Raw genomic sequence first — 27,191 nt, 5'->3', positions numbered from 1 at the left:
ATATACATAGCTCTGAGACACAACACACACACAGACCTGTAGATACAGATATACATAGCTCTGAGACACAACACACACAGACCTGTAGATACAGATATACATAGCTCTGAGACACAACAACACACACAGACCTGTATACAGATATACATAGCTCTGAGACACAACACAACACACAGACCTGTAGATACAGATACATAGCTCTGAGACACAACACACACAGACCTGTAGATACAGATATACATAGCTCTGAGACACAACAACACACACAGACCTGTAGATACAGATATACATAGCTCTGAGACACAACACACACAGACCTGTAGATACAGATATACATAGCTCTGAAACACAACAACACACACAGACCTGTAGATACTGATATACATAGCTCTGAGACACAACACAAACACAGACCCTGTAGATACAGATATACATAGCTCTGAGACACAACACACACACACAGCCAGACCTGTATGATACAGATAAACATAGCATCTGAGACACAACACACACACAGACCTGTCAGATACAGATATACATAGCTCTGAGACACAACACACACAGACCTGTAGATACAGATATACATAGCTCTGAGACACAACAACACACAGACCTGTAGATAAAGATATACATAGCTCTGAGACACAACACACACACAGACCTGTAGATACAGATATTACATAGCTCTGAGACACAACACACACACAGACCTGTAGATACAGATATACATAGCTCTGAGACACAACAAACACACACAGACCTGTAGATACAGATATACATAGCTCTGAGACACAACACACACACAGACCTGTAGATACAGATATACATAGCTCTGGACACAACAACACACACAGACCTGTAGATACAGATATACATAGCTCTGAGACACAACACACACTGACCTGTAGATACAGATATACATAGCTCTGAGACACAACAACACACACAGACCTGTAGATACAGATATACATAGCTCTGAGACACAACACACACACAGACCTGTAGATACAGATATACATGCTCTGAGACACACAACACAAACAGACCTGTAGATACAGATATACATAGCTCTGAGACAAACACACACACAGACCTGTAGATACAGATATACATAGCTCTGAGACACAACACACACAGACCTGTAGATACAGATATACATAGCACTGAGACACAACACACACACAGACCTGTAGATACAGATATACATAGCTCTGAGACACAACACACACAGACCTGTAGATACAGATATACATAGCTCTGAGACACAACACACACACAGACCTGTAGATACAGATATACATAGCTCTGAGACACAACACAACACAGACCTGTAGATACAGATATACATAGCTCTGAGACACACACACACAGACCTGTAGATACAGATATACATAGCTCTGAGACACAACACACACACAGACTGTAGATACAGATATTCATAGCTCTGAGACACACACACACACAGACCTGTAGATACAGATATACATAGCTCTGAGACACAACACACACACAGACCTGTAGATACAGATATACATAGCTCTGAGACACAACACACACAGACCTGTAGATACAGATATACATAGCTCTGAGACACAACACACACACAGACCTGTAGATACAGATATACATAGCTCTGAGACACAACAACACACACAGACCTGTAGATACAGATATACATAGCTCTGAGACACAACACACACAGACCTGTAGATACAGATATACATAGCTCTGAGACACAACAAACACACACAGACCTGTAGATACAGATATACATAGCTCTGAGACACAACAACACACAGACCTGTAGATACAGATATACATAGTCTGAGACACAACAACACACACAGACCTGTAGATACAGTATACATAGCTCTGAGACACAACACACACACAGACCTGTAGATACAGATATACATAGCTCTGAGACACAACACACACAGACCTGTAGATACAGATATACATAGCTCTGAGACACAACACACACAGACCTGTAGATACAGATATACATAGCTCTGAGACACACACACACAGACCTGTAGATACAGATATACATAGCTCTGAGACACAACACACACACAGACCTGTAGATACAGATATACATAGCTCTGAGACACAACACACACAGACCTGTAGATACAGATATACATAGCTCTGAGACACAACAACACACAGACCTGTAGATACAGATATACATAGCTCTGAGACACAACAACACACACAGACCTGTAGATACAGATATACATAGCTCTGAGACACAACAACACACACAGACCTGTAGATACAGATATACATAGCTCTGAGACACAACACACACACAGACCTATAGATACAGATATACATAGCTCTGAGACACAACACACACACAGACCTGTAGATACAGATATACATAGCTCTGAGACACAACACACACACAGACCTATAGATACAGATATACATAGCTCTGAGACACAACACACACAGACCTGTAGATACAGATATACATAGCTCTGAGACACAACAGCACACACAGACTTAGATACAGATATAACATAGCACTGAGACACAACAACACACACAGACCTGTAGATACAGATATACATAGCTCTGAGACACAACACACACACAGACCTGTAGATACAGATATACATAGCTCTGAGACACAACAGCACACACAGACCTGTAGATACAGATATACATAGCTCTGAGACACAACACACACAGACCTGTAGATACAGATATACATAGCTCTGAGACACAACACACACAGACCTGTAGATACAGATATACATAGCTCTGAGACACAACACACACAGACCTGTAGATACAGATATACATAGCTCTGAGACACAACACACACACAGACCTGTAGATACAGATATACATAGCTCTGAGACACAACACACACAGACCTGTAGATACAGATATACATAGCTCTGAGACACAACAACACACACAGACCTGTAGATACAGATATACATAGCTCTGAGACACAACACACACAGACCTATAGATACAGATATACATAGCTCTGAGACACAACACACACAGACCTGTAGATACAGATTACATAGCTCTGAGACACAACACACACAGACCTGTAGATACAGATATACATAGCTCTGAGACACAACACACACACAGACCTGTAGATACAGATATACATAGCTCTGAGACACAACAACACACACAGACCTGTAGATACAGATATACATAGCTCTGAGACACAACACACACAGACCTGTAGATACAGATATACATAGCTCTGAGACACAACACACACAGACCTTTAGATACAGATATACATAGCTCTGAGACACAACACACACACAGACCTGTAGATACAGATATACATAGCTCTGAGACACAACAACACACAGACCTGTAGATACAGATATACATAGCTCTGAGACACAACACACACACAGACCTGTAGATACAGATATACATAGCTCTGAGACACAACAACACACAGACCTGTAGATACAGATATACATAGCTCTGAGACACAACACACACACAGACCTGTAGATACAGATATACATAGCTCTGAGACACAACACACACAGACCTGTAGATACAGATATACATAGCTCTGAGACACAACACACCCACAGACCTGTAGATACTGATATACATAGCTCTGAGACACAACAACACACACAGACCTGTAGATACAGATATACATAGCTCTGAGACACAACACACACAGACCTGTAGATACAGATATACATAGCTCTGAGACACAACACACACACAGACCTGTAGATACAGATATACATAGCTCTGAGAACAACAACACACACAGACCTGTAGATACAGATATACATAGCTCTGAGACACAACACACACACAGACCTGTAGATACAGATATACATAGCTCTGAGACACAACACACACACAGACTGTAGATACAGATATACATAGCTCTGAGACACAACACACACACAGACCTGTAGATACAGATATACATAGCTCTGAGACACAACACACACACAGACCTGTAGATACAGATATACATAGCTCTGAGACACAACACCACACACAGACCTGTAGATACAGATATACATAGCTCTGAGACACAACAACACACAGACCTGTAGATACAGATATACATAGCTCTGAGAACACACACACACAGACCTGTAGATACAGATATACATAGCTCTGAGACACAACACACACACAGACCTGTAGATACAGATATACATAGCTCTGAGACACAACAACACACACAGACCTGTAGATACAGATATACATAGCTCTGAGACACAACACACACACAGACCTGTAGATACAGATATACATAGCTCTGAGACACAACACACACAGACCTGTAGATACAGATATACATAGCTCTGAGACACACACACACAGACCTAGATACAGATATACATAGCTCTGAGACACAACACACACACAGACCTGTAGATACAGATATACATAGCTCTGAGACACAACACACACAGACCTGTAGATACAGATATACATAGCTCTGAGACACAAACACACACAGACCTGTAGATACAGATATACATAGCTCTGAGACACAACACACACACAGACCTGTAGATACAGATATACATAGCTCTGAGACACAACACACACAGACCTGTAGATACAGATATACATAGCTCTGAGACACAACAACACACACAGACCTGTAGATACAGATATACATAGCTCTGAGACACAACACACACACAGACCTGTAGATACAGATATACATAGCTCTGAGACACAACAACCACACAGACTGTAGATACAGATATACATAGCTCTGAGACACAACACACACAGACCTGTAGATACAGATATACATAGCTCTGAGACACAACACACACACAGACCTGTAGATACAGATATACATAGCTCTGAGACACAACACACACACAGACCTGTAGATACAGATATACATAGCTCTGAGACACAACAACACACACAGACCTGTAGATACAGATATACATAGCTCTGAGACACAACACACACACAGACCTGTAGATACAGATATACATAGCTCTGAGACACAACACACACAGACCTGTAGATACAGATATACATAGCTCTGAGACACAACACACACACAGACCTGTAGATACAGATATACATAGCTCTGAGACACAACACACACACAGACCTGTAGATACAGATATACATAGCTCTGAGACACAACACACACACAGACCTGTAGATACAGATATACATAGCTCTGAGACACAACACACACACAGACCTGTAGATACAGATATACATAGCTCTGAGACACACACACACAGACCTGTAGATACAGATATACATAGCTCTGAGACACAACACACACACAGACCTGTAGATACAGATAACATAGCTCTGAGACACAACACACACACAGACCTGTAGATACAGATATACATAGCTCTGAGACACAACACACACACAGACCTGTAGATACAGATATACATAGCTCTGAGAGACAAAACACACACAGACCTGTAGATACAGATATACATAGCTCTGAGACACAACACCACACAGACACTGTAGATACAGATATACATAGCTCTGAGACACAACAACACACAGACCTGTAGATACAGATATACATAGCACTGAGACACAACCACACACAGACCTGTTAGATACAGATATACATAGCTCTGAGACACAACACACCACAGACCTATAGATACAGATATACATAGCTCTGAGACACAACACCACACAGACCTGTAGATACAGATATACATAGCTCTGAGACACAACAACACACAGACCTGTAGATACAGATATACATAGCTCTGAGACACAACACACACAGACCTGTAGATACAGATATACATAGCTCTGAGACACACACACACAGACCTGTAGATACAGATATACATAGCTCTGAGACACACACACACACAGATGTAGATACAGATATACATAGCTCTGAGACAAACAACACACAGACCTGTAGATACAGATATACATAGCCTGAGACACAACACACACACAGACCTGTAGATACAGATATACATAGCTCTGAGACACAACACACACAGACCTGTAGATACAGATATACATAGCTCTGAGACACAACACACACACAGACCTGTAGATACAGATATACATAGCTCTGAGACACAACACACACAGACCTGTAGATACAGATATACATAGCTCTGAGACACAAACACACAGACCTGTAGATACAGATATACATAGCTCTGAGACACAACAACACACAGACCTGTAGATACAGATATACATAGCTCTGAGACACAACACACACACAGACCTGTAGATACAGATATACATAGCTCTGAGACACACACACACACCACAGACCTGTAGATACAGATATACATAGCTCTGAGACACAAACAACACACAGACCTGTAGATACAGATATACATAGCTCTGAGAACAACACACACAGACCTGTAGATACAGATATACATAGCTCTGAGACAACAACACACACAGACCTGTAGATACAGAATACATAGCTCTGAGACACAACACACACACAGACCTGTAGATACAGATATACATAGCTCTGAGACAACACACACACAGACCTGTAGATACAGATATACATAGCTCTGAGACACAACACACACACAGACCTGTAGATACAGATATACATAGCTCTGAGACACAACACACACACAGACCTGTAGATACAGATATACATAGCTCTGAGACACAAAACACACACAGACCTGTAGATACAGATATACATAGCTCTGAGACACAACACACACACAGACCTGTAGATACAGATATACATAGCTCTGAGACACAACACACACAGACCTGTAGGAATACAGATATACATCGCTCTGAGACACAACACACACACAGACCTGTAAGATACAGATATACATAGCTCTGAGACACAACACACACAAGACCTGTAGGAAACAGGATATACATAGCTCTTGAGACACAACACACACAGACCTGAAGGGAACAGATATACATAGCTCTGAGACACAACACATACACAGACCTGTAGAACAGATATACATACGCATGAGGAACACAACACCACACACAGACCTGTAGAAACAGATATACATATCTTCTGAGGACACAACACACACAAGACCTGTAGATACAGATATACATAGCACTGAGACACAACAACATCACAGAACCTTGTAGATACTGATATACATAGCACTGAGACACAACAACACACACAGGACCTAGTAGGATCCAGATATACATAAGTCTAGAACACAACACACACAGACCTTGAGATACTGAGTAATACATAGCTTCGAGACACAACACACACTACACAGATCTGTGAGATACAGATATACATAGCTCTGAGACACAACAACACACACAGACCCTGTAGATTACAGGATATTACATAGCTCTGAGACTCAACATCACACACAAGACCTGTAGATAATGATATACATAGCTCTGAGACACAACAACACACACAGACCTAGTAGATTACAGATATACAATAGCTCGGAGACACAAACATACACACACAGACCTTCAGATACTGATATACATAGCTCTGAGACACCAACCACACACACAAGACCTGTAGATACAGGTATATACATAGCTCTGAGACACAACACACACTCACGAGCCTGTAGATTACAGGAAATACTTAGCTCGTGGAGACTGACAACAACACACACAACCTGTAGATACAGATATACATAGCTCTGAGACACAACACACACACAGACCTTTAGATACAGATATACATAGCTCTGAGACACAACAACACACAGACCTGTAGATACAGATATACATAGCTCTGAGACACAACACACACACAGACCTTGTAGATACAGATATACATAGCTCTGAGACACAACACACCACAGACCTGATAGATACGGATATACATAGCTCTGAGACACAACACACACAGACCTGTAGATACAGATATACATAGCTCTGAGACACAACAACACCACAGACCTGTAGATACAGATATACATAGCTCTGAGACACAACACACACAGACCTGTAGATACAGATATACATAGCTCTGAGACACAACACACACAGACCTGTAGATACAGATATACATAGCTCTGAGACACACAACACACACAGACCTGTAGATACAGATATACATAGCTCTGAGACACAACACACACACAGACCTGTAGATACAGATATACATAGCTCTGAGACACAACACACACACAGACCTATAGATACAGATATACATAGCACTGAGACACAACACACACAGACCTGTAGATACAGATATACATAGCTCTGAGACACAACACACACAGACCTGTAGATACAGATATACATAGCTCTGAGACACAACAACACACAGACCTATAGATACAGATATACATAGCTCTGAGATACAACAACACACACAGACCGGTAGATACAGATATACATAGCTCTGAGACACAACACACACAGACCTGTAGATACAGATATACGATAGCTCTGGAGACACAACAACATCACACGACCTGTAGATACAGATATACATACTCGTGAGACACCACACACACAACAGACCTGTAGATACAGATATAGCATAGCTCTGAGACACAATCAACACAGCACAGACCTGTAGATACAGATATACATAGCTCTGAGACACAACACACACACCAACCTGTAGAAACAGAATTATCATAGCTCTGAGACAGACAACAACACACACAGACCTGTATGATACAGATATCTTCATAGCACTGTAGACACAACAACACAACAGACCTAGTAGATACATGATATACATACTCTCAGTACACAACACACACACAAGACCTGTATGATACAGATATACATAGCTCTGAGACACAGACACACACATACCTGTAGATTCACATATATCATAGCCTCTGATCACTACAGACACCCTACACAGACCAGTAGATACAGATATACATAGCTCTGAGACACAACACAACACACAGACCTGTAGATACAGATATACATAGCTCTGAGACACAACACACACACAGACCTGTAGATACAGATATACATAGCTCTGAGACACAACACACACAGACCTGTAGATACAGATATACATAGCTCTGAGACACAAAACACACACACAGACCCTGTAGATACAGATATACATATCTCTGAGACACACAACACACACAGACCTGTAGATACTGATATACATAGCTTGAGACACAACACACACACAGACCTGTAGATACAGATATACATAGCTCTGAGACACAACAACACACACAGACCTATAGATACAGATATACATAGCTCTGAGACACAACACACACACAGACCTGTAGATACAGATATACATAGCTCTGAGACACAACACACACAGACCTGAGATACAGATATACATAGCTCTGAGACACAACACACACACAGACCTGTAGATACAGATATACATAGCTCTGAGATACAACACACACAGACCTGTAGATACAGATATACATAGCTCTGAGACACAACACACACACAGACCTGTAGATACAGATATACATAGCTCTGAGATACAACAACACACACAGACCGGTAGATACAGATAAACATAGCTCTGAGACACAACAGCACACACACAGACCTATAGATACAGATATACATAGCTCTGAGACACAACACACACAGACCTGTAGATACAGATATACATAGCTCTGAGACACAACATACACACAGACCTGTAGATACAGATATACATAGCTCTGAGACACAACACACACACAGACCTATAGATACAGATATACATAGCTCTGAGACACAACAGTACACACACATACCTGTAGATACAGATATACATAGCTCTGAGACACAACACACACAGACCTGTAGATACAGATATACATAGCTCTGAGACACAACACACACAGACCTGTAGATACAGATATACATAGCTCTGAGACACAACAACACACAGACCGTTAGATACAGATATACATAGCTCTGAGACACAACACACACACAGACCTGTAGATACAGATATACATAGCTCTGAGACACAACAAACACACACAGGACCTGTAGATACAGATATACATAGCTCTGAGACACAACACACACAGACCTGTAGATACCGATATACATAGCTCTGAGACACAACACACACAGACCTGTAGATACAGATATACATAGCTCTGAGACACAACACACACACAGACCTGTAGATACAGATATACATAGCTCTGAGACACAACACACACACAGACCTGTAGATACAGATATACATAGCTCTGAGACACAACACACACCACAGACCTGGAAGATACAGATATACATAGCTCTGAGACACAACACAACACAGACCTGTAGATACAGATATACATAGCTCTGAGACACAACACACACACAGACCTGTAGATACAGATATACATAGCTCTGAGACACAACAACACACACAGACCCCTGTAGATACAGATATACATAGCTCGAGACACAACAACACACACAGACTGTAGATACAGATATACATAGCTCTGAGACACAACACACACAGACCTGTAGATACAGATATACATAGCTCTGAGACACAACACACACAGAAAATTTAGATACAGATATACATAGCTCTGAGACAACACACACAGACCTGTAGATACAGATATACATAGCTCTGAGACACAACACACACAGACCTATAGATACAGATATACATAGCTCTGAGACACAACACACACACAGACCTGTAGATACAGATATACATAGCTCTGAGACACAACAACACACACAGACCTGTAGATACAGATATACATAGCTCTGAGACAACAACACACAGACCTGTAGATACGATATACATAGCTCTGAGACACAACACACACAGACCTGTAGATACAGATATACATAGCTCTGAGACACAACACACACAGACCTGTAGATACAGATATACATAGCTCTGAGACACAACACACACACAGACCTATAGATACAGATATACATAGCTCTGAGACACAACAACACACACAGACCTGTAGATACAGATACATAGCTCTGAGACACAACACACACAGACCTGTAGATACTGATATACATAGCTCTGAGACACAACACACACAGACCTATAGATACAGATATACATAGCTCTGAGACACAACACACACACAGACCTGTAGATACAGATATACATAGCTCTGAGACACAACACACACACAGACCTATAGATACAGATATACATAGCTCTGAGACACAACAGTACACACACATACCTGTAGATACTGATATACATAGCTCTGAGACACAACAACACACAGACCTGTAGATACAGATATACATAGCTCTGAGACACAACACACACAGACCGGTAGATACAGATATACATAGCTCTGAGACACAACACACACAGACCGGTAGATACAGATATACATAGCTCTGAGACACAACACACACACAGACCTGTAGATACAGATATACATAGCTCTGAGACACAACACACACAGACCTGTAGATACAGATATACATAGCTCTGAGGACACAACACACACAGACCATGTAGATACAGATATACATAGCTCTGAGACACAACACACACAGACCTGTAGATACAGATATACATAGCTCCTGAGACACAACACACACAGACCTATAGATAAGATAACATAGCACTGAGACACAACAACACAACAGACTTGTAGACACAACAACCACCACAGACCTGTAGATTAAGATATACATAGCTCTGAGACACAACACACACACAGACCCTGTAGATACAGATTACATAGCTCTGAGCGACACACACACACAGACCTGTAGATACGATATCTAGCTCTGAGACCAACAACACACACAGACCTGTAGATACAGATATACATAGCTCTGAGACACAAACACACACACAGACCTGTAGATACAGATATACATAGCTCTGAGACACAACACACACAGACCTGTAGATACAGATTACATAGCTCTGAGACACAACACACCACAGACCTGTAGATACAGATATACATAGCTCTGAGACACAACAACACCAGACCTGTAGATACAGATATACATAGCTCTGAGAAACAACCAACACACAGACCTGTAGATACAGATATACATAGCTCTGAGACACAAACACACACAGACCTGTAGATCAGCTATACATAGCCCTGAGACACAACAACACACACAGACCTGTAGATACAGATATACATAGCTCTGAGACACAACACACACAGACCTGTAGATACACGATATACCATAGCTCTGAGGACACAACACACAAAGACCTGTAGATACAGATATACATAGCTCTGAGACACAACAACACACACAGACCTGTAGATACAGATATACATAGCTCTGAGGACACAACACACACACAGACCTGTAGATACAGATATACATAGCTCTGAGACACAACACAACACAGACCTGTAGATACAGATATACAAGCTCTGAGACACAACAACACACACACAGACCTGTAGATACAGATATACATAGCTCTGAGACACAACACACACAGAGACCTGTAGATACAGATATACATAGCTCTGAGACACAACACACACACAGACCTATAGATACAGATATACATAGCTCTGAGACACAACACACACACAGACCTGTAGATACAGATATACATAGCTCTGAGACACAACACACACACAGACCTGTAGATACAGATATACATAGCTCTGAGACACAACACACACACAGACCTGTAGATACAGATATACATAGCTCTGAGACACAACAGCACACACAGACCTATAGATACAGATATACATAGCTCTGAGACACAACAACACACACAGACCTGTAGATACAGATATACATAGCTCTGAGACACAACACACACAGACCTGTAGATACTGATATACATAGCTCTGAGACACAACACACACACAGACCTATAGATACAGATATACATAGCTCTGAGACACAACACACACACAGACCTATAGATACAGATATACATAGCTCTGAGACACAACACACACACACAGACCTGTAGATACAGATATACATAGCTCTGAGACACAACAACACACACAGACCTGTAGATACAGATATACATAGCTCTGAGACACAACAACACACACAGACCTGTAGATACAGATATACATAGCTCTGAAGACACAACACACACAGACCTGTAGATACAGATATACATAGCTCTGAGGACACAACATACACACAGAGACCTAGATACAGGATATACATAGCTCTGAGACACAACAACACACACAGACCTGTAGATACAGATATACATAGCTCTGAGACACAACAACACACACAGACCTATAGATACAGATATACATAGCTCTGAGACACAACACACACAGACCTGTAGATACAGATATACATAGCTCTGAGACACAACACACACAGACCTGTAGATACAGATATACATAGCTCTGAGACACAACACACACAGACCTGTAGATACAGATATACATAGCTCTGAGACACAACAACACACACAGACCTGTAGATACAGATATACATAGCTCTGAGACACAACAACACACACAGACCTGTAGATACAGATATACATAGCTCTGAGACACAACACACACAGACCTGTAGATACAGATATACATAGCTCTGAGACACAACACACACACAGACCTGTAGATACAGATATACATAGCTCTGAGACACAACAACACACACAGACCTGTAGATACAGATATACATAGCTCTGAGACACAACAACACACACAGACCTGTAGATACAGATATACATAGCTCTGAGACACAACAACACACACAGACATGTAGATACAGATATACATAGCTCTGAGACACAACAACACACACAGACCTGTAGATACAGATATACATAGCTCTGAGACACAACAACACACACAGACCTGTAGATACAGATATACATAGCTCTGAGACACAACACACACACAGACCTGTAGATACAGATATACATAGCTCTGAGACACAACAACACACACAGACCTGTAGATACAGATATACATAGCTCTGAGACACAACAACACACACAGACCTGTAGATACAGATATACATAGCTCTGAGACACAACAACACACACAGACATGTAGATACAGATATACATAGCTCTGAGACACAACAACACACACAGACCTGTAGATACAGATATACATAGCTCTGAGACACAACAACACACACAGACCTGTAGATACAGATATACATAGCTCTGAGACACAACAAACACACAGACCTGTAGATACAGATATACATAGCTCTGAGACACAACACACACACAGACCTGTAGATACAGATATACATAGCCCTGAGACACAACAACACACACAGACCTGTAGATACAGATATACATAGCTCTGAGACACAACAAACACACAGACCTGTAGATACAGATATACATAGCCCTGAGACACAACAACACACACAGACCTGTAGATACAGATATACATAGCTCTGAGACACAACAGCACACACAGACCTGTAGATACAGATATACATAGCTCTAAGACACAACACACAGACCTGTAGATACTGATATACATAGCTCTGAGACACAACACACACACAGACCTGTAGATACAGATATACATAGCTCTGAGACACAACAACACACACAGACCTGTAGATACAGATATACATAGCTCTGAGACACAACACACACAGACCGGTAGATACAGATATACATTGCTCTGAGACACAACACACACAGACCGGTAGATACTGATATACATAGCTTTGAGACACAACAACACACACAGACCTGTAGATACAGATATACATAGCTCTGAGACACAACATACACACAGAGACCTTAGATACAGATATACATAGCTCTGAGACACAACAACACACACAGACCTGTAGATACAGATATACATAGCTCTGAGACACAACAACACACACAGACCTATAGATACAGATATACATAGCTCTGAGACACAACACACACAGACCTGTAGATACAGATATACATAGCTCTGAGACACAACACACACAGACCTGTAGATACAGATATACATAGCTCTGAGACACAACACACACAGACCTGTAGATACAGATATACATAGCTCTGAGACACAACAACACACACAGACCTGTAGATACAGATATACATAGCTCTGAGACACAACAACACACACAGACCTGTAGATACAGATATACATAGCTCTGAGACACAACACACACAGACCTGTAGATACAGATATACATAGCTCTGAGACACAACACACACAGACCTGTAGATACAGATATACATAGCTCTGAGACACAACAACACACACAGACCTGTAGATACAGATATACATAGCTCTGAGACACAACAACACACATAGACCTATAGATACAGATATACATAACTCTCAGACACAACAACACACACAGATCTGTTGTAGCTACAGATATAAATAATGCTCTATATGTAAATATTGTTTTATACACCTAAAATATAAACACACTGGGCAAGGAGTCGCACATTAGTTTTTAAGCTGCTCCTTAACTGTCTTGAGGGTGATTTGAATCTGTAAACTGTACGACAGTAGATCTTTTGCAAACATCCAGTCAGCACTAACAAGCTGTCGTCTATCGAGCCCGGTCATCTCCCAGTCGGTAGAACCCCGTCATCTCCCAGTCGGTAGAACCCCGTCATCTCCAAACCGGTAGAACCCCGTCATCTCCAAGCCGGTAGAACCCGTCATCTCCCAGCTGGTAGAACCCCGTCATCTCCCAGCCGGTAGAACCCCGTCATCTCTCAGCCGGTAGAACCCCGTCATCTCCCAGCCGGTAGAACCCCGTCATCTCCCAGCCGGTAGAACCACGTCATCTCCCAGTCGGTAGAACCCCGTCATCTCCCAGCCGGGGGTGTAGAACCCCGTCATCTCCCAGCCGGGGGGGGTAGAACCCCGTCATCTCCCAGCCGGGGGTGTAGAACCTCGTCATCTCCCAGCCGGGGGTGTAGAACCCTGTCATCTCCCAGCCGGTAGAACCCTGTCATCTCCCAGTCGGTAGAACCCCGTCATCTCCCAGTCGGTAGAACCCCGTCATCTCCCAGCCGGGGGTGTAGAACCCCGTCATCTCCCAGCCGGTAGAACCCTGTCATCTCCCAGCCGGTAGGACCCCGTCATCTCCCAGCCGGTAGAACCCCGTCATCTCCCAGCCGGTAGAACCCCGTCATCTCCCAGCTGATAGAACCCCGTCATCTCCCAGCCGATAGAACCCCGTCATCTCCCAGCTGATAGAACCCCGTCATCTCCCAGTTGGTACAATCCTGTCATCTCCCAGTCGGTACAACCCCGTCATCTCCCAGTCGGTAGAACCCCGTCATTTCCCAGTCGGTAGAACCCTGTCATCTCCCAGTCGGTAGAACCCCATCATCTCCCAGTTAGACAAATGCATGCACGTGCACACACTCACAAACATTCATAGACACACATGCACACTCACATACTGACTGATATGTAATAGGACAAATATATGCACATGCACACACTCACAAACATTCATAGACACACATGCACACTCACATACTGATAGATATGTGATGGGACAAAAACAGAATTTATGCTTACCTGATAAATTGCTTTTTCTTGCGGTGTATCCAGTCCTCGGATTCATCCTTTACTTGTGGGATATTCTCATTCCCTACAGGAAGTGGCAAAGAGAGCACACAGCAAAGCTATCCATATAGCTCCCCCTCTAGCTCCACCCCCCAGTCATTCGACCAAAGGTTAGGAAGAAAAAGGAGAAACCATAGGGTGCAGTGGTGACTGTAGTTTAAACAAAAAAATTTTACCTGACTTAAATGCCAGGGCGGGCCGTGGACTGGATACACCGCAAGAGAAAGTAATTTATCAGGTAAGCATAAATTCTGTTTTCTCTTGCAAGGTGTATCCAGTCCACGGATTCATCCTTTACTTGTGGGATACCAATACCAAAGCTTTTAGGACACGGATGAAGGGAGAGAACAAGACAGGTACCTTAAACGGAAGGCACCACTGCTTGCAAAACCTTTCTCCCAAAAATAGCCTCCGAAGAAGCAAAAGTATTGAATTTGTAAAATTTGGCAAAAGTATGCAGTGAAGACCAAGTCGCTGCCTTACAAATCTGTTCAACAGAAGCCTCATTTTTGAAAGCCCATGTGGAAGCCACTACTCTGGTAGAATGAGCAGTAATTCTTTCAGGAGGCTGCTGGCCAGCAGTCTCATAGGCCAAACGGATAATGCTTTTCAGCCAAAAGGAAAGAGAGGTAGCAGTCGCTTTCTGACCTCTCCTCTTACCAGAATAGATAACAAACAAGGAAGATGTTTGTCTGAAATCCTTAGTTGCTTGTAAATAGAACTTTAAAGCACGAACTACATCAAGATTGTGTAGTAGATGTTCTTTCTTTGAAGATGGATTAGGACACAGAGAAGGAACAACTATTTCCTGGTTAATATTCTTGTTAGAAACAACTTTAGGAATAAAACCAGGCTTGGTACGCAAAACTACCTTATCTGCGTGGAACACCAGGTAAGGTGAATCACACTGTAAGGCAGATAATTCTGAAACTCTTCGAGCAGAAGAGATAGCTACCAAAAACAAAACTTTCCAAGATAACAACTTAATATCTATGGAATGTAAAGGTTCAAACGGAACCCCTTGAAGAACTGAAAGAACTAGATTTAGACTCCATTGCGGAGCCACAGGCTTATAGACAGGCTTGATTCTGACTAAAGCCTGAGCAAACACTTGAACGTCTGGTACCTCTGCCAGACGCTTGTGTAAAAGGATAGACAGAGCAGATATTTGTCCTTTTAAGGAACTAGCTGACAATCCTTTCTCCAATCCTTCTTGGAGAAAGGACAATATCTTGGGAATCCTAATCTTACTCCATGAGTAATCCTTGGATTCACACCAACAAAGATATTTCCGCCATATCTTATGGTAGATTTTCCTGGTGACAGGCTTTCTAGCCTGAATCAGAGTATCTATAACTGACTCAGAGAAACCACGCTTTGATAGAATTAAGCGTTCAATCTCGAAGCAGTCAGACGTAGAGAAACTAGATTTGGATGCTTGAACGGACCCTGTATTAGAAGATCCTGCCTCATTGGCAGTGTCCATGGTGGGTCAGATGACATGTCCACTAGGTCTGCATACCAAGTCCTGCGTGGCCACGCAGGCGCTATCAGAATCACCGAAGCCTTCTCCTGCTTGATTCTGGCGACCAGACGAGGGAGGAGAGGAAACGGTGGAAAAACATAAGCCAGATTGAAGGACCAAGGCGCTTCTAGAGCATCTATCAATACCCCCTTGGGGTCCCGGGACCTGGACCCGTAGAGAGGAAGTTTGGCGTTCTGACGGGACGCCGTCAGATCCAACTCTGGAGTGCCCCATAGCTGAGTCAGCTGGGCAAATACCTCCGGGTGGAGTTCCCACTCCCCCGGGTGAAAAGTCTGACGACTTAGAAAATCCGCCTCCCAGTTGTCTACTCCTGGGATGTGAATTGCTGAGAGATGGCAGGAGTGATCCTCCACCCACCTGATTATTTTGGTTACTTCCGTCATCGCTAGGGAACTCTTTGATCCCCCCTGATGATTGACGTAAGCTACAGTCGTGATGTTGTCCGACTGAAATCTGATGAATTTGGCCGCAGCTAGTTGAGGCCATGCCTGAAGTGCGTTGAATATCGCCCTCAGTTCCAGAATGTTTACCGGGAGAAGAGTTTCTTCCCAAGACCATAAGCCCTGAGCTTTCAGGGAGTCCCAGACCGCACCCCAGCCTAACAGACTGGCATCGGTCGTTACAATGAACCACTCTGGTCTGCGGAAACATATTCCCTGAGACAGGTGATCCTGAGACAACCACCAGAGAAGAAAATCTCTGGTCTCCTGGTCCAACTGAATTTGAGGAGACAAATCTGCATAATCCCCATTCCACTGTTTGAGCATGCATAGTTGCAGTGGTCTGAGGTGTATCCGAGCAAAAGGGACTATGTCCATTGCTGCTACCATTAGTCCGATTGTCTCCATGCACTGAGCTACAGATGGCTGAGGAATGGAATGAAGATCTCGGCAAGGAGTTAACAGTTTTAACTTTCTGACCTCCGTCAAATATTTTCATTTCTACCGAGTCTATCAGGGTTCCTAGGAATGGAACTCTTGTGAGGGGGGAGAGAGAACTCTTTTTTACGTTCACCTTCCACCCGTGAGACCTCAGAAAGGCCAATACGATCTCTGTGTGAGACTTGGTTCTTTGGAAAGTCGACGCCTGAATTAAAATGTCGTCTAAGTAAGGCGCCACTGCTATGCCCCGCGGTCTTAGCACCGCCAGGAGGGACCCTAGCACCTTTGTGAAAATTCTGGGAGCAGTGGCCAACCCGAAAGGAAGAGCCACAAACTGATAATGCTTGTCCAGAAATGCGAACCTGAGAAACTGGTGATGGTCTTTGTGGATAGGAATATGCAGATACGCATCCTTTCGATCCACGGTAGTCATATATTGACCCTCCTGGATCATTGGTAAGATTGTCCAAATGGTCTCCATCTTGAATGATGGAACTCTGAGGAATTAGTTTAGAATTTTGAGATCCAGGATTGGTCTGAAAGTTCTTTCTTTTTTGGGAACCACAAACAGGTTTGAGTAAAACCCCAGTCCTTGTTCTGCAATTGGAACTGGGTGGATCACTTCCATTGTAAGTAGATCTTCTACACAGCGTAAAAACGCCTCTTTCTTTGTCTGATCTGTAGACAGACGAGAAATGTGGAACCTTCCCCTTGGAGGAGAGTCCTTGAATTCTAGAAGGTATCCCTGGGCTACAATCTCTAATGCCCAAGGATCGTGTACATCTCTTGCCCAGGCCTGAGCGAAGAGAGAGAGTCTGCCCCCTACTAGATCCGGTCCCGGATCGGGGGCTACCCCTTCATGCTGTCTTGGTAGCAACTGCAGGCTTTTTGGCCTGTTTACCCTTGTTCCAGCCCTGGTAAGGCTTCCAGGTTGCCTTGGGCTGTGAAGCGTTACCCTCTTGCTTTGCAGCTGTAGAGGCTGAAGCGGGACCGCTGCTGAAATTACGAAAGGAACGAAAATTAGCTTTGTTTTTAGCCTTAAAGGGCTTGTCCTGAGGGAGAGCATGGCCCTTTCCCCCGGTGATTTCTGAAATAATCTCTTTCAATTCTGGCCCGAAGAGGGTCTTTCCTTTGAAAGGGATATTTAATAATTTGGATTTTGATGACACATCGGCCGACCATGACTTGAGCCAAAGTGCATTGCGCGCCATAATGGCGAAACCTGAATTTTTTGCTGCTAACTTAGCTAATTGCAAAGCGGCATCTGTGATAAAAGAATTAGCCAGCTTTAGAGCCTTAATTCTATCCATAATTTCGTCATATGAGGTCTCCGTCTGGAGCGACTCCTCCAGCGCCTCAAACCAGAAAGCTGCTGCAGTAGTTACAGGAATAATGCAGGCAATAGGTTGGAGAAGAAAACCTTGTTGAACAAAAATTTTCTTAAGTAAACCTTCTAATTTTTTATCCATAGGATCTTTAAAAGCACAACTGTCTTCAATTGGTATGGTTGTGCATTTAGCAAGTGAAGAAACAGCCCCCTCTACCTTAGGGACTGTCTGCCACGAGTCCCGCCTGGGGTCAGTTATGGGGAACATTTTCTTAAAAATTGGGGGGGGGGGACAAAAGGGACACCTGGTCTATCCCACTCCCTAGTAACAATATCCGCAACCCTCTTAGGGATCGTAACGCATCAGTGTATACAGGGACCTCTAGGTACTTGTCCATTTTACACAACTTCACTGGGACCACCATAGGGTCACAATCATCCAGAGTAGCTAATACCTCCCTGAGCAATACGCGGAGGTGTTCCAATTTAAATTTAAACGCTAATGAATCGGACTCTGCCTGATGAGAAACCTTTCCTGAATCAGAAATTTCTCCCTCAGACATCAATTCCCTCACCCCCACTTCAGAGCGTTGTGAGGGCACATCAGATAAGGCTACCAAAGCTTCAGACTGCTCATAATCTGTTCTTAAAACAGAGCTATCACGCTTTGCAGGGAAAACTGGCAGTTTGGATAGAAAGGCCGCAAGGGAATTATCCATGACTGTCGCTAGTTGTTGCAATGTAATAGGGGCAGACACACTAGAGGTACTAGGCATCGCATGGGCGGGCGTAACTGGTTGTGACACATGGGGAGAGGTAGACGGACTATCCTCATTACCTTCAGTCTGAGAATCATCTAGGGCCACATTCTTAAGTGCAACTATATGATCTTTAAAGTGTATAGACATATCAGTACAAGTGGGACACATTCTGAGAGGGGGTTCCACCATGGCTTCTAAACACATTGAACAAGGATTTTCCTTAGTGTCAGACATGTTTAACAGACTAGTAGAGTACACAAACAGGCTTGGAAATCACTTTAATCAAATAAAAAACACAATTTGAAAAAAACATTACTGTGCCTTTAAGAGATAAAAAGAGCACACAATTTTACAAAACTGTGAAAAATGCAGCAATCTTTCTGAAATTTTGTATATAGCTAAAGTCTTAAAAAGATTGCACCCCAAGTTTAAAAACGATTAACCCCTTAATGCCCAAACCGGAGCAGCCTAAAGCCAACACCTGGTTAAATCACTACAGCACCTTGCCACAGCCTTGCTGTGGCCCTACCTTCCCTTAGGGATCAGATTTGGGGGAATATAGCTTCTTTTAGGCCCTCAAACATCAGCAGGACCCTCCATGTGAAACAGCATGAACTTCTCTGCAATTCTAACTGTGCATCTGAGGCAATTAGGCCCCTCCCACTCTACTCCGGAGCTGTGAGGCCTAGTAAATCACTCCTAAGTGACTAAAAAACAGCCATGTGGTAATAACCCCAGAAAAAAAACAAAAGGGCTTTCAAAGTGTCTTGCAAAATGATTTTTCCTTAGCCAAACAATCGATTGCCCTGAATAAGTGTCAACCAGTATATTAGCCCTGTTATGTAAGCATTCAATTCCTTACTAAGTCTGTGAACATAGCTTACCCTCCCTTTATGGGGATCTTGTCAGTCTTCAAGCATTATCTCAGTCTTGTCTAGAAATAAATGACTAAACATACCTTATTGCAGATCACCCTGCAAACTGTTCCCCCCAAATGAAGTTTTCTGGTACTCCTCAGTCCTATGTGGGAACAGCAGTGGATTTTAGTTACAACATGCTAAAATCATTTTCCTCTCAGCAGAAATCTTCATCACTTTTCTGCTAGAGAGTAAATAGTACAAACCGGTATTATTTAAAAATAACAAACTTTTGATTGAAGATATAAAACTACAATTCTAACACCACATTCACTTTACCCTCCCGTAGAGAGACCCTAGTGCTTAGAGCCGGCAAAGAGAATAACTGGGGGGTGGAGCTAGAGGGGGAGCTATATGGACAGCTTTGCTGTGTGCTCTCTTTGCCACTTCCTGTAGGGAATGAGAATATCCCACAAGTAAAGGATGAATCCGTGGACTGGATACACCTTGCAAGAGAAATAAAATTTATGCTTACCTGAGAAATTATCTTCTTTCCGGCATGGAGACTCCACGATTACATTCAATTACTGTTGGGACATTCAACTCCTGGCCACTAGGAGGAGGCAAAGACACCCCAGCAAAGCTTAAGTATCCCTTCAACTTTCCATACTCCCCAGTCATTCAGCCAAGGGTATAAGAAAAGACAAAGAGGAAGAGGAACACAAGGTGTATAGAGGTGCCTAAAGATTATAAAAATAAATGCAGCCTTAAAAATAATAAAATGGCGGGTCGTGGACTCTCCATGCCCCATCATCGAACCCAGTCATCTCCCAGTCGGTAGAACGCCATCATCTCACAGCCAGTAGAACCCCGTCATCTCCCAGCCGGCAGAACCCCGTCATCTCCTAGTCGGTAGAACCCTGTCATCTCCCAGTCGGTAGAACCCCGTCATCTCCTAGCCGGTAGAACCCAGTCATCTCCCAGCCGGTAGAACCCAGTCATCTCCCAGTCGGTAGAACCCAGTCATCTCCCAGTCGGTAGAACCCAGTCATCTCCCAGTCGGTAGAACCCAGTCATCTCCCAGTCGGTAGAACCCAGTCATCTCCCAGTCGGTAGAACCCAGTCATCTCCCAGTCGGTAGAACCCAGTCATCTCCCAGTCGGTAGAACCCAGTCATCTCCCAGTCGGTAGAACCCAGTCATCTCCCAGTCGGTAGAACCCAGTCATCTCCCAGTCGGTAGAACCCAGTCATCTCCCAGTCGGTAGAACCCAGTCATCTCCCAGTCTGTAGAACCCAGTCATCTCCCAGTCTGTAAAACCCTGTCATCTCCCAGTCGGTAGAAGAACCCCGCCATCTGCAGGATGGTAGAACCCAGTCATCTCCCAGACGATAGAAGGCCATCATATCCCTGCCAGAAGAACCTCAACACCTCCCAGCCAGGAGAACTTCGACATCTCCAGTCAGGAGAACCTGTATCTTAGCTAGTAGAGCGCTGAGGTATCTCGGGTAGTAGAGCACTGAGGTATCTCAGCTAGTAGAGCGCTGAGGTATCTGAGCTAGTACAGCGCTGAGATATCTGAGCTAGTACAGCGCTGAGGTATCTCGGCTATTAGAGCGCTGTGATATCTCAGCTAGTAGAGCGCTGAGGTATCTCAGCTAGTAGAGCGCTGAGGTATCTCAGCTAGTAGAGTGCTGAGGTATCTCAGCTAGTAGAGCGCTGAGGTATCTCAGCTAGTAGAGAGCTGAGGTATCTCAGCTAGTAGAGCGCTGAGGTATCTCAGCGAGTAAAGCAATGAGGTATCTAAGCTAGTAGAGCACTGTCTCACCTTTCCTGGCTGCAGTGGTTAGCTTGTGACTGAGGGCCACATCTGATGCCATTATTTCACAGATGACTGAGTGTGGCTCCTGAGGTAGAGGCGTTAATCTGGCTGTTGATTCTGAGCTGTCAACTTGACATGGTTCTGACATGGAAGTGACTGCAAGACAAAGAATAAATAAGGCTACACAGGAGAGCTCCTAACACTGGGTACAGATACATACTGGCAGATATGTACTAGTACAAATACATGCACGTGCACATACTCACATACTGACAGATATGTACTAGTACAAATACATGCACACACTCACAAACATTCATAGACACACATGCACACTCAAATACTGACTGATATGTAATAGGACAAATACATGCACATGCAAACACTCACATACTGATAGATATGTGATAGAACAAAACAAAATGTATGCTTACCTGATAAATTATTTTCTTTACGGCATGGACAGTCCACGATTACATTCAATTACTGTTGGGAAATTCAACTCCTGGCCACCAGGATGAGGCAAAGACACCCCAGCAAAGCTTAAGTATCCCTTCAATTTTCCATACTCCCCAGTCATTCAGCCAAGGGTATAAGAAAAGAGAAAGAGGAACACCAGCTGTATAGAGGTGCCTAAAGATTATAAAAATAAATGCCGCCTTAAAAAGAATAAAATGGCGGGTTGTGGACTCTCCATGCCAGGAAAGAAAAGAATTTATCAGGTAAACATACATTTTGTTTTCTTTCCAATGGCATGGAGAGTCCACGATTCTATTCAATTGCAGTTGGGAAACCAATACCCAAGCCAGAGAGGACACAGAATGGACAGGGAGGAAGAACTAAAGGCAGGCGAATCTAAAATGAAGGCACCACTGCTTGAAGCACCTTTCTGCCAAAATAAGCCATAACCGACATCAAAGTTGTAAAACGTTTGAGAAGATAATCAAAGAGGAGCAAGTAGCTGCCATACAAATTTGTTCCATGGAAGCTTCATTCTTAAAGGTCCAGGAAGAAGACACAGCATGGTAGAGTGAGCCGTTATCCTCTCAGGAGGCTGATGTCCAGTTTCAAACGAATGACACTTCTTAGCCAAAAAGGAAGTAGTTGCAGTGGCTTTTTGACCCTTGCGTCTACCAGAGTACATCACAAAACAAGACAGAAGATTGTCTAAAAATCCATGCTAGAACTTTAGGGCATGAACCACATCCAGGTAGAGTAACACACGTGCCTTCTGAGAAGAAGGATTAGGACAGGAAGGGACTACAAGCTCCTGATCATATATTGGGCCGAGACCAACTTTGGGAAGAATTCCCAATTTAGTATGCAGAACAGTCTTATCCGTATGGAAAAAAGGACAAGAGAATCACACTGTAAGGCAATTCTGAAACTCTATGAGTAGAAGAAATAGCCAACAGAAAAACAAAACTCCAAGACAACAGTTTAATATCAACAGAATGCAGAGGCTCAAATGGAGCCTGCTGCAGAACCTGAATAACAGATTAAGAATCCAAGGAGGAGCAACAGAATTAAACACAGGCCTGTTTCTGACGGCCTGAACGAAGGACTGAACATCCGGAAAATAGCTAACCTCTTGGAAACATAACGAAAGGGCAGAGATCTGTCCCATCAGAAATCTGGCTGACAAACCTTTTCATCCGAAACTTCTTGGAGAAAACAACAGAATACAAGGAATTCTCTCCTTGAGCCACGGGAAAAAACTTGATACTCGCACCAGGATAGATGTATCCGGCGAGGCACAGTCCTATGAGCCTGAATTAGAGGGTCAATTACCTTATCTGAAAAACTTCTTGAAGACAGGACCCAGCTTTAAATCTCCACGCATTAAGTCTCAGAGAATCCAGATTTTTTTTTAATAATAAATGTTATTGGTCAAAGTGCTGGTACAGAATGAAATATGACATCCAATTCTGGAATGACCGTTATGAACTTGGTACAATACAAAAACATAAACAAAGTATGCATACTCATTATCCTGAAGGGGATTCTGGTATAAGAAACATTTTGTCTATTTAGTGGTGAGTCTTTTAAGAAAGGATATAGAAAGGATATGGAATCGGATGCATTACCTTGTCAAGGTATATGTAAGGTAAATAAATAACATAATTTATGTGAGAACTTTCCTGATAAATTAATTTCTTTCATATTAGCAAGAGTCCATGAGCTAGTGACGTATGGGATATACATTCCTACCAGGAGGGGCAAAGTTTCCCAAACCTTAAAATGCCTATAAATACACCCCTCACCACACCCACAATTCAGTTTAACGAATAGCCAAGAAGTGGGTGATAAGAAAGGAGCGAAAGCATAAAAAAATAAGGAATTGGAATAATTGTGCTTTATACAAAAAAATCATAACCACCACAAAAAGGGTGGGCCTCGTGGACTCTTGCTAATATGAAAGAAATGAATTTATCAGGTAAGTTCTTACATAAATTATGTTTTCTTTCATGTAATTAGCAAGAGTCCATGAGCTAGTGACGTATGGAATAGCAGATACCCAAGATGTGGAACTTCCACGCAAGAGTCACTAGAGAGGGAGGGATAAAATAAAGCCAGCCAATTCCGCTGAAAAAATATTCCACAACCCAAATCAAAAGTTTTAATCTTATAATGAAAAAAACTGAAATTATAAGCAAACAAATCAAACAGAAACAGCTGCCTGAAGTACTTTTCTACCAAAAACTGCTTCAGAAGAAGAAAACACATCAAAATGGCAGAATTTAGTAAAAGTATGCAAAGAAGACCAAGTCATTGCTTTGCAAATGTGATCAACAGAAGCTTCATTCTTAAAAAGCCCAGGAAGTAGAAACTTACCTAGTAGAATGAGCCGTAATCCTCTGAGGCGGGAATCCACCCAACCAGTGGCGTCACTAGGGGGGGGCGGGGGGGGCGGGCCGCACCCGGGTGACACCCTCCAGGGGGTGACACCAAAAAAAAAAAAAAAAAAAAATTTTTTTTTTTTTTTTTTTTTTTTTTTTTTTACATTTTATTGAAATTCAAAGAAATACAATGTTGAGATGCATAGGTTATTTTATTAGAGGCTGGCATTTGTGAACATTAGTGGGACTGGGGAAGTTGTAGACACACAATTTTTTTGCCCCTTGAGCCAGTGCTGCAATTTCAACAAATAGTTTTCCCGGCTGCTTTTGCTTGTTTGTACTTTGCTCCTCCCCTGCCCAATTTCACTATGAATGTTGTGGGTGTGCCGTGGGGCTTGCAAAGTTGCGCTGCTAGCCTAAACCTGCCTGCCTATCTGTGCTCACTGCTCAGTGACATGCGGCCCAGGGCTGTGCACTGACAGACTTGGAACAGGGTCAGAGAGCAGAATTTTCATAGTTTGCGTGCTTAAACCTTTTCTTCAGTGATTTATTTTAGAGTGCTCTGTTTATCTTTCATTTGATGTTCTGCTGAACCAGGGAGCAGCTCTAGGCATGAGCTTCCTAATTAATGAAGTGCAGTTTACATATTTTGTATGTGTGTGTCTGAGTTTTTGTGTGTCTCAGTGTTTTTGTGTGTGTGTTTTTGTGTGTGTGTTTTT

General features: G+C 42.8%; 1 protein-coding gene across 1 annotated transcript in view; it reads right to left on the bottom strand.

Annotated features, from left to right (window-relative positions):
* The window catches only part of DNHD1 (dynein heavy chain domain 1), a 1,127,964-nt gene that overhangs the window by 205,381 nt on the left and 895,392 nt on the right, over nt 1–27,191 (bottom strand). The window contains exon 29 of the mRNA XM_053705693.1: nt 23,639–23,788. Coding sequence (XP_053561668.1) covers nt 23,639–23,788 — 150 coding nt within the window. The remainder of the gene's footprint in view (nt 1–23,638; nt 23,789–27,191) is intronic.

The sequence above is a fragment of the Bombina bombina genome, chromosome 3, assembly GCF_027579735.1.
Source record: "Bombina bombina isolate aBomBom1 chromosome 3, aBomBom1.pri, whole genome shotgun sequence".
Classification (NCBI taxonomy): Eukaryota; Metazoa; Chordata; class Amphibia; order Anura; family Bombinatoridae; genus Bombina; species Bombina bombina.
Note: the sequence above shows the minus strand (reverse complement) of the source record. Positions and strands in the feature narration are given on the sequence as shown.